The sequence below is a fragment of the Suricata suricatta genome, chromosome 11, assembly GCF_006229205.1.
Source record: "Suricata suricatta isolate VVHF042 chromosome 11, meerkat_22Aug2017_6uvM2_HiC, whole genome shotgun sequence".
NCBI classification, from domain to species: Eukaryota; Metazoa; Chordata; class Mammalia; order Carnivora; family Herpestidae; genus Suricata; species Suricata suricatta.
The window spans coordinates 51,824,874-51,835,947 of record NC_043710.1 but is presented as its reverse complement, the minus strand read 5'-3'; the positions used below and the strand labels follow the sequence as shown (position 1 = coordinate 51,835,947).

The 11,074-nt window shown below is 38.1% G+C and overlaps 2 protein-coding genes across 2 annotated transcripts; one reads left to right on the top strand and one right to left on the bottom strand.

The window, feature by feature from the left end:
- Positions 1-1,061: 1,061 nt before the first annotated feature.
- LOC115307061 (olfactory receptor 51V1-like) lies at positions 1,062-2,003 on the bottom strand. Its single transcript, XM_029957708.1, has one exon. The coding sequence runs from the start codon at positions 2,001-2,003 to the stop codon at positions 1,062-1,064; it is 942 nt and encodes a 313-aa protein (XP_029813568.1).
- Positions 2,004-7,359: 5,356 nt separating this feature from the next.
- On the top strand, positions 7,360-8,292 carry LOC115272570 (olfactory receptor 51V1-like). The gene has a single exon (XM_029915606.1). The coding sequence runs from the start codon at positions 7,360-7,362 to the stop codon at positions 8,290-8,292; it is 933 nt and encodes a 310-aa protein (XP_029771466.1).
- Positions 8,293-11,074: the final 2,782 nt, after the last annotated feature.

Below are 11,074 nucleotides of genomic sequence, written 5' to 3'. Positions count from 1 at the left end.
TTAAGCTGTGTGATCTACCCATCCTGCATTCTATTAGGTGAGACAGAATGGGTTTTCCAGACAGTTTTGCTTAAACATATACAGAAGAAGTGTGAATGACCTTGTGGGGACCTAGGGAAGGCTGTCCCGAAGTATGCCACAAGGCCATAAAGATTATGTTGAATTAAACTGATTTAAGAAACAGCCAGTGCAAGAATACTGACTCTTTGTCTCCAGAAAGCAGGATGCACATCTCCCAAATGAAAGGTACCTTCTCTGCATCTAGAGGTAAAGAGACATCCTTATCATCAGAGACAGGGAATTCAGGGCCAAAGTAGCCTATATAAATAAATCTTGTAACTTTTACTAATTTATTACACCAGCTCCAACTCTAGTCCACATTTAGAATTCTTAACTAATGGAAGCTCCTGAGCATAAGTTTTCTTTGTCCTGTCAATTCCTCATAGATACGTGTTTCTTTGTCCAAAATGTATAGAAACTTCATGCGTTGGTCATTTTCTCTGGTCTTAATTTTACTATGGACCTCTGTGTGCATTATTTCAATTATGTTTTTTCTCCTGTTGATCTGTCTCATGCCAATATAATTATTAAACTAGTTTAAAAGAGTCTTGGAAGATAGAGTAGAATTTTTTTTCTCAACAAACTCAACAGAGTCAATTTGTGACACATGGTAAAAATATGTAAAGGCTACTTATCCCATACAAGTAAATGTACAGATATACCAGTTATATAAAAAATGAAACCACATCATGAATTAGAATTCAAAAAGCACAGATGGTACTCTAAACTTAGTAATTACCTAAGTAAGTGATCACCCACACACTATGGAACGAGTTCACTGTGTATAACATTATACTTAATTTTAAAATTAGAGAATGAGATCAATAATACTTTCTATGCTTATTTCTCTGGCTTTGGAAAACTAAATTAAGAAATGACTATAAATATGCCTTTAGTATGTTAAATATTACATATACATTTATTATTTCTGCTATAAATCATTATTAGTCTTTCTTGCAAATACTAGCTTCCCTTTCTTAGAACACACTAACTTCTAGCACTCAGTTCTGTTTGGTGAACCATCTCTGGATCCTGCTACGTATTTGTTGGGTTTTGACACTGTAGATGATAGGGTTCATCAAGGGTGGGAAAAGGATATAAATGTTGCCCATGAGGACATGGACCACAGGAGAGAGGTGCTTTCCAAAGCGGTGCACCATGGTGAGACCAATAATTGGGATATAGAAAACCAGAACAGCACAGATGTGGGAGACACAGGTCTGCAAGGACTTGAGCCGCTCCTCCCGGGATGCAATAGCCAAGACTGAATGCAGGATCAAAATGTAGGAGACAAGAATGAGCACTGAATCCAAAAACAGTGTGCAGATCACCAGAGCTAATGCATAGAAGCTGTTGAAGTGGATGTCAGAGCAGGCGAGCCGAAGTAAGTCTTGGTGCAGGCAGAAGGAATGGGAGAGGATATGCGGATGGCAGTAATCAAAGAACTTTAGGCGAACAATGGGAGCAGTAATGAATAGGAAACTCCTCCCTAAAATGGCCACGCCAATGTTGATGATTCTCATATTGGTGAGGATGGAAGTGTATCTCAGAGGATTGCAGATGGCTGTAAAGCGATCAAAGGCCATGGCAAGAAGGACTCCAGACTCCATGCATGATAGACCGTGAACAAAGAAGGTTTGAGCAATGCAGGCATCCAGACCAATCTCTTGGCTGATCCCCCACAGGGTCCCCAGCACTGTGTGTACTGTGGACAGTCCCATGCACAGGTCAGTGAGGGCCAGCATGGCCAGGAAGTAGAACATGGGTTCATGTAGGCTTGGCTCCGTCCAGATCACATGCAGCACCAGGCAATTCCCTGAGAGTACCATAGCATAGATACAGGAGAAAGGAATGGAAATCCAGGGATATTGCCGTTCCAGGCCAGGGAAACCCGTAAGGAGAAAGGTGAAGTTACTGATTTTGGAATCAGGTTGAACAGACATGGATCTATAAAGATAGATACTTCTCAGGAAAAATATATATATATGTGTGTATATTTAACAGCTTATTAAGAATCATATGTGTTTTCCATTGCTTTAAAATAAAGTTTGAAGAAAAGATCAAATTTAGCACAACAGTTCATTATATATAAGATCAATGCTTGTATTTTTTCAGGAGCTGCATTTGATCTGAAACGGAGACAGGCATATGTATGCTTACATATGAAACCTTGTTATTAGATCACTGGCCCCAATAGAGGAATCTGTGTCCATGTCCATAATCTGTCACTTTCTACCTCAGAGCTTCATACTACAAATAATAAATAAAATGTTGGCTTGTGATGGTATTATAATGCAGTTTAAGTATACCAAATAAAAAAGGAAAATACATTCAAGTGTTTGCCTTTAAAACCTGGTGCAATAAATTGCAACTCACTGCTATAGGGTGTAAGATTATCCTCTGCTTATTACATAAAACACTCAGTCATTTATAGAAGTCATTTCTCAGTCATGTTGTCCATTCCTACATGTACATTTCATGGACTTAATAAAGAAAAACTGTCACTCACAGCGGAGATGGTCTTGCCAATCTTGAAAATGGATCTCGTTCTTTTCTCTTTTGTCACAGTGGCATGGAAATTTCAGAAGAAGCAAGATTTATGCAGGTCTGGGAGTCACTGGAGTAAATCCTGAACCCTGGAGGTTCTGAGAATGGGTGCTGCAACATATAGGGGCCCTGCTCCTTTGGGGGAATGAGAGAAAACCCATGGGAAGTAAGTGTAGAGCGGATGCTCCACTCCACTAAATCTTGAATATTCTTACAAGTGCAAGTTTATAAAAATAATTCCTTTATGTAGGGAGATTTGGAAATGAGCATTGGATAGAGAGATCCAGAAACATGGAGTAGTTTTCTTCCTTTCTAACTGATTTTTACATGTTTTTTTGAAGGGCAGCAGATATATCCTATATAAAACAGGCTACTGTTATTCATTTCATTTCCCTTCATTTCAGCTATAACTTTTCTCTTTTTATTTGAACTCATGCCATCAGGATTCAAAGAGTTTGGGTGCTAACAAATAAAACATTGTTTATAAGTCATAATAGATTTGTATAAAGTTGATATCTTTATAAACTGCTTGAATTTGGAGTCTTTATTTTCATAACAAAATATTACTGAGCATTTGTTTTTTTAGCATTAGCTATGTACTAGGAATCTTAGCATTATTCAATTCTCTGAATTAGAGTACTTCTATTACCTAATTTAATTTCTAGAATTACTTAAGGATCATATATTTTCATAGGCTGTAGATTACAGAGATAAAGAATGTGCTTACAAAGCCAGACTTTCTGTATTGAAAACCCTTCTCCAGCCTTGTGAGTACTGTGTCCTTGGGCAAGATACTTAATCTTATATCAGTTTTCTCATCTAAAATGGGGACAATAGGGGCACCTGGGTGGCTCAATTGGTTAAACATCTGACTTCAGTTCAGGTCATGATCTCATAGTTTGTGGGTTCAAGCCCCATCTCAGACTCTGTGCTGACAGCTCAGAGCCTGGAACCTGCTTCAGATTCTGTCTCCCTCTCTCTCTGTCCCTCCCCCACTTGTGATCTCTCTTTCTCTCTCTCCTCCCCTCTCAAAAGTAAATAAATATTTAAAAGTATTTTAAAAATAAAATGAAATAAAATAGGGTCACTAGGGGGCATCTGGGTGGCTCATTCAGTTGGGCCATAAACTTTTGATTTCGGCTCTGGTCATGATCTAGGAGTTCATAGGATTTAGCCTTGAGTCTGGTTCCATGCTGACAGTGCTAACAGTGCTGGGCCTCCTTAGGATTCTCTTTACCTCTCTCTGTGCTGCTTCCCTTCTTGTGTTCTCTCTCTCTCTACCTCTCTCTCGGCCTCTCTCTCTTTCTCCCTGTCGAAATGAATAAATAAACATTAAAAAATTAAAATAAAACCTATACAATGATTCAGAAGCAGTTCTAAGAGGCAAGTCTATAGCCATAAATGCCACCATTAAGAAACAGGAAATATTTCCAATAAAACTCTCACTTTTCATCTCAAAGAATTGGAAATAGAATAAACTAAGCCCAAAGTTGGCAAAAAGAAAGAAAGAACAAGGATCATACCAGAAATAAATGAAGATTTAAAAAGCAGAAATGATCAATAGAACTAAGAGCTGTTTTTTTTAAAGATAAACAGAATTTACAAAACTTTAGCTAGACTATGCAAAAAGGAGAGAAGATTCACATAAATACAATTAGAAAAGAGGGAAGAGACATTACAGCTAATATTATAGAAACAACAAACTGGATAATCTAGAAGAAATGGACAAGTTCCTAAAAACTTAAAATGTGCTAACATTGAATCAGGAAGAAAGAGAAAATTTGAACAAACTAATAATGAGTAAGAAAATGTAATCAGTAATCCAAACAATTCCACACCAGAGAAGCCCAGGATCAAATGGTTTCACTAATAAATCCCACTAAATATTTAAAGAAGAAATCATGTCAATCCTTCTCAAACTCTTTCAAACAACTGCAGAGGAAGAAATGCTCTCAAACTCATTTTTACAAGGCCAACATCACCCTAATACCAAAAGCCAGATATGGACACTACAAGAAAAAAAAGTTATAGACCAATATTCCTGGTGAATACAGATGTAAAATTCTTGGGGATATATGAGCACCCTAAACACAAAGGACACACAACAGTATATTAAAAGGAACATACATCATGATTGAGTGGGATTTAACTCTGGGATGTAGGGAGGAGCCAACCTATACAAATCAATTACATTTAGATAAATAAATGTAATATACCACATTAGTAGAATAGAATATAAAATCATATGATCATCTCCATAGATGTAGGAAAAATCATGTAACAAAGTACATTATCCTTGTATGGTAGACACTCTCAAGAAATTGAGTATTGAAGAAACATACTTCAACATAACAAGGGCCATTTATGACCAACCCATGGTCAATAATGTTTCAATGGTGAAAGGCTGAGTTTTTTTGTCAAAGATCAAGAATTAGACAAGTGTGCCAATGCTCCCCAGTTTTATTCTACATAATTGAGAATCCTAGAGAGAGCAGTCAGGCAAGAAAAAAAAAGACATGCAAATAAAAAAGAAGAAATAAAATTGTCTCTGTTTACAGATATGATCTCATATAGAGAAAATCCTGAAGATTCCACCAAAAAAACCTCAAAAAACAAAAACAAAGCAAAACAAAAAAGTACTGCTAGAATTAATCAATAAATTCAGTACAGTTGCAGGATATAAATCAACATACAGAAAATAGTTGCATTTCTATACACTAACAACAAAACATTTGAGAAAGAAGGGAGGAAGGCAATCCATTTACAATAGCATAAAAACAATAAAATACTTAGGAATAAATTTAACTGAGTAGTTATATCTGCACCCCCATGTCTATCACAGCATGATCCACAAGGTGGAAATAACCAGTGTGTCTACAGATGAATGAAGATGCAAGACATGATATATGTATTGAATATATATTTAATATAAATAATATTATAATAAATAAATATTAATGTATAATAAACTATTATTAAGCCATGAGAAAGAAGGAAATCCTGCCATTGTAACAACTTAGATAAAACTTCAGAACATAATACTAAGTGGAATAAGTCAGACAGAAAAAGACAGATACTGCACAATACACCTTATATGTGGAATCTAATGAAGCTGAGGTCAGAAACGAAGTAGAGTGGTTGTTCCCAGGGGCTGGTGGGTAAGACAACTGGAGAGCTATTAGTTGAGGTATAAAAACTTCCAGTTATAAAATCCACAATTTCTGGGGATCCAATGTGTAGCATGATGATTACAGCTAATGGCACTGGATCATATATGTGAAGGTTGCTAAGAGAACAGACCTGAAATGTTCTCACCACAAGAAACAACAATGGTAATTACGTGACAGGACAGAGGTGTTAGGTGATGTTCTGGTGGTAGTCATTTTGCCATATGTAAATGTATCAAACCAACATGTTATATACCTCAAACTTACACAATGTTCTAAGTGAATTATATCTCAATGAAGCTGTGGTAAGGGGAGAGATTAATTGAGAAAGTTTGTTACTGACAGAAAGCAGTTGCTCACCAACAGTGAAAAGTCTCTGGAGCAATACAAGAAACAGAGAGTGTCCACTCTGTGGTATGTGATGAGAGTTGAAAGGCTGGTCTATGAAGAAAGCAAATGTGAAAGAGGATCTTAGGCTCACTGATGATCTTGTGAGAAGCAAATAGAACTGATAAATGAGATATTTTTAATAACATTTTAAAGATTAGAGAGAACCTCCAAAGTCTTTAAACCTCACGCCATAGAAGCAATAGGAAGAACAAGTTGATTGCAGTGAAACTGAAGCAGAACAGTTAAGAGCATCAGCCTTGGAGTTGATTTGCAAGGGTTGAAATCTTCACTTACTGTGTGTCTTTACCAAGCTGTTTAATCACTCCTGAATTTGACTTATTCATCTATAAAGCATGGCTCATAATCGCACCTGCTGCTTAGGATTTGTGTGATATTACATATTTTTTAAGTATAACTAATGTACAGTGTTATATTAGTCCCCTTGATTTTTTAATTCCTAAAACAGTATCTGAACAGTCCAGCACATCAAATAAATATGTGTTCATTAAATAAAGCAAATGCACTCTCCATGGAGAATTCCAGATTGCAGTCAGAAGATAGATGTTTTGATCATTCTCTTTGAAAGGTGAACAGAATATCTCTAGGAACATGGTGTCTATTTATACCAATCTCCTTCCTGATGATGTACATCACAGCCCTCTAGCTCTCTCTTGATGCAAGAACTTACAAAGATACAACCACTTTCTTGGGGGCAGAGAAACAAATATATCTGAATTTTGGCAAGTGAGTTAAGACTTGAACAGGGATTTCCAGATAGAAGAGATAGAGTGAATCACAGGTTGTATGAGGAGAAAGACTGAATCACACGCTGAAGATGAAGGGTAACTACTTTTCACAAATACTCTGAAAGATTAATATATATGTAGGAAGTCAAAATTTATCATAATCTCTAGTTGCTTGGGGAGAGAGAAAATTTATTTAAGATCACTTTTACCTTTGTCTACCCTCAATGTTTTACTAAGTAGAAATAGAACAACCTTCTTAAATGTGAAGATATATTTGGATAACAGATGTGAAAAATAGTAAATGTGACTTTTTAATTGAATGAATTCTGTATTCTATACATATACAACTTTTGCTCAGATTGGTCCTGTATGAGAAAACAGGCGGTGTGAAAGTTATCTACTGAATGGACACAAGTGCTGGCTCATAGAGAAAATACCTCAAATTATCCATGCCTGCTTTCCCTGCTTATGACACCAATTCCTCAACCTTTCTCCTAGCAGGCTTTCCTGGCTTGGAACGAGAATATCCCTGGATTTCCATTCCTTTCTCCTGTATCTATGCTATGGTACTCTCAGGGAATTGCCTGGTGCTGCATGTGATCTGGACGGAGCCAAGCCTACATGAACCCATGTTCTACTTCCTGGCCATGCTGGCCCTCACTGACCTGTCCACAGTGCACACGGTGCTGGGGGTTCTGTGGGGCCTAAGCCAGGAAGTCAGCCTGGATGCCTGCATTGCCCAAACTTACTTCATCCATGGTCTGTCCCTCACAGAGTCTGGAGTCCTTCTTGCCATGGCTTTTGATCACTTTACAGCAATCTGTAATCCTCTGAGATACACATCCATACTAACAAGTGCCAGGATCATGAAAATTGGACTGGGAATTCTCGTTAGGAGTTTTCTGTTCATCATTGCTCCCATAATCCGCCTAAAGTTTTTTCGCTATTGCCGTTCCCACATCCTTTCTCACTCTTTCTGCCTCCACCAAGACCTACTGAGACTCGTATGTTCTGACATCCACTTCAACAGTTTCTATGCCTTGGCTCTGGTGATTTGTATCCTTTTGTTTGATTCTGTGTTAATTATTGTATCCTACATTCTGATCCTGTATTCTGTCTTGGCTATTGCATCCCGGGAGGAGCAGCTCAAGTCCTTGCAGACCTGTGTCTCCCACATCTGTGCTGTTCTGGTTTTCTATATCCCAATTATTGGTCTCACCATGGTGCACCGCTTTGGAAAGCACCTCTCTCCTGTGGTCCATGTCCTCATGGGCAACATCTACATCATCTTCCCACCCCTGATGAACCCCATCATCTACAGTGTGAAGACCCAACAGATCCGAGGCAGGATTCAGAAGTGGTTCTCCATGAAGAGGGAATAAAACATTTTACGTTAAACAGACAAATATTTACATGTATAAAACTTCAGACAGGGAGAGGGAAGCAATATATTTATTTAAGGAAGTTAATCAGCTTAAACGTAATTGAAGTTTCTCAATTTAAATATTATGTTGGAAATTCTGGTAGTATAGTCATTCACTACATATCGTTATCATTTCTAACCAGGAAAAAACAATACTCACACTTGTTCAGAAAAGTTTAACTTGCAAGGAATATCTACAAAAGAGTCCTCCAAACACAGTATACATTCGTCACTGGAGGCACAATTTTATCACCACTTGGTGTGGTTGCCTTGATCAACATAGACATTACAGTTGGTGTCTAACCTTAAGTGGTGTTTTCAGGCCGGTTAGTAGTTTCATCATGAGTCATTCCAAAGCATTATTGCCCTTCTCTTCTTAATAATGCATCAACAGACAACTTCTTCTCAGAAGAAATTCTATCATTTTTTTACATATCTCTAAATGACTACTAAAGCGACCATCTTAATTTAAGTCTTACAGAAATTGATGTCCTTTATAGTGTAGAATATATGTTTCACTGATCTGTTTTACTGGATCTTCTTTTTTCTTGTATGGATTTGATAAATATCAGTAAGACAAGCTTTTTGTTTCTTCATAGGGACATTTCTTATTGATGAGGAAAATGCGTGTTATTTAATAATTAATGGGAGGTCAAATAACCAGACGTTTGGGAAAGTAAACCTAGTCTGTACTGTAAACCATGTGCAATTGTCATTCATGAGGATTTTGTAGAGAGAATATACCATTATCTCTTTCTTTTTATGGCAACAACTCATTTTCACCATTCTCATCCTCATCACCAAATTAGGAAAAATATTCATGCATATGCTACTAGATGGAACCCATCTTTATTGCTTTGTGAAAGTCTGTCCATAATTTTCTGAGAGCAAATGTAAGCATTTCGTCTCCTTAAAGGACTTCTCTAACTTTTCTAATTCACAGTCCTCTCCCCTCTTCTATTATTGGAGGTTCTGAATTATTAATGCCATGATCCAATCTCCATAGCATGGATTCCTGAAGAAGTCCTGTTTTGACAGACTTATAAAATGTACTAAGACATATGGATGTATATGACATCAACTGATTGATAGCAAATATAAATGTATAAATTGATAGGTCTTAAATTTCAATCTTTCAGAAAATGTATAAAATTGAGATAGAAGAATTGGTAAAGAACTCTACCTAGGGAAAATGTATGTTTGTTATTAGATTCCTTTGAAGTCCTTCCTTATATTTTGGAAACTCAAGATTTGAACAATCATAAATGATATAGTGGACTGATAATAAAAATAACTTTCAATTTTCTGGGGTAATATGACATCAGGTTTACATATCATATTGGTCCTTGTTCTCATTTCCAATTAAAATGCATTTAAATGTATATCAAAAGGTAAGAATTCACAACAACTTGAAAACAAGAAAAATGGTCAAATGGTTGAAAATTTGGAAGTTATTTTATAAAGTAAATGAGGTTATACTCAAAATGAATCTGGTTGAAAACATACAGTTGATGATTAATGCCCCTTTTCTTTGTAAACATAAATAGAATCACCAATCCAAATTGATTAGGGAATAAATTTTTCCATTCAACTTCTAATCAAAGAGAGAGAGAGATTAAAACAATAATGTGGACGGGTGGAGCCAAGATGGCGGAGAGGAAGGGAGCTCTGTAAACTCCCTCCGCACCGTTTTTCGAACTGAGAAGGATATTACGTTCAACTGAGAGAGCAGAAGGAGAAAATACGGACTCCAGAGGGAATAGAACCTCAAAGATACCTGAGTGAGTGGGGGCGAACGGGGGAGAGCCGAGGACGGGCCAGCCCAGACGGGCAGGGGAGGTAAGATCCCCAGTCCAACGTGGGGCAAGTGCGGGGCGCCCGGGAGACAAAGGGAAGAGACAGAGTCGGAACGCTCTCATAGAACTGTCTCTGGGGAAGAGGTATAGAATGCTTAGCTGCCCTTGGAGACAGAAACCCACTCCATAGATAACTGCTGGGCAGTGGGCGCAAGAGAAGGAATAGCCTCCAGCCCTAAGCCATCTCAGCGGGGAATCAGAGGCGCCTGTGGCTGTGAGAAGCAGCTGCTCTGGAGAGGCGCGCGCCACAGCGGAAGCAACCCGAACAATTCGAACTTGGTTTTGGGAACGGGACCACAGACCACATTTCCACGGCACACCCAGGCCCCTGCACGGACTGCGCAAATTCCGGGTCCCCACAGGGAAGAAACAAGGCGTGCACTGACGGGACCCTCAACAAAGAGTCGGTGGTGGGTGGAGGCCTGGGCGCGCGCTTAGAATGTAGGAGCTCCCAGCACATTTCCAGGAGCACACAGCTTCTTGAGCTGGGCTATCGGAAACTAAGAGAGACTCGGTTTTTTGCTTTTTGTTTTTTTTCCTTTCCCCATTGCAACCGCGATCCAGACTGGGGGTGGGGACTCCGCAATTGAGTCTGTGAAGGTGCACACTTCACCTCCTGCTGCTCATTTTGCCTCAGGCAGGGGCGGAGCCTCTGAGAGCAGACTCCAAGACTTACCCCATCAAACCAAGCCTATCCACCAGAGGGAGCTGCTGCCTGCTTTTTTTTTTTTTTATTATTTCTTCGGTTTTTCTTTTTCTTTTTGTTTTTGTTTTGCTTTGTTTTGGTTGTTTGTTTTTTTTTAATATATAACAAAAATTTTTCTTCACTAGTTTCGTACTTATTTCTTTGTCATTATTGCCTTTTTTTTCTTTTCCTTTTTCTTT

What these genes read in the sequence shown, in the direction of transcription:
- LOC115307061 (XM_029957708.1), bottom strand. Translation starts at nt 2,003, where the DNA reads ATGTCTGTTCAACCTGATTCCAAAATCAGTAACTTCACCTTTCTCCTT.
- LOC115272570 (XM_029915606.1), top strand. Translation starts at nt 7,360, where the DNA reads ATGCCTGCTTTCCCTGCTTATGACACCAATTCCTCAACCTTTCTCCTA.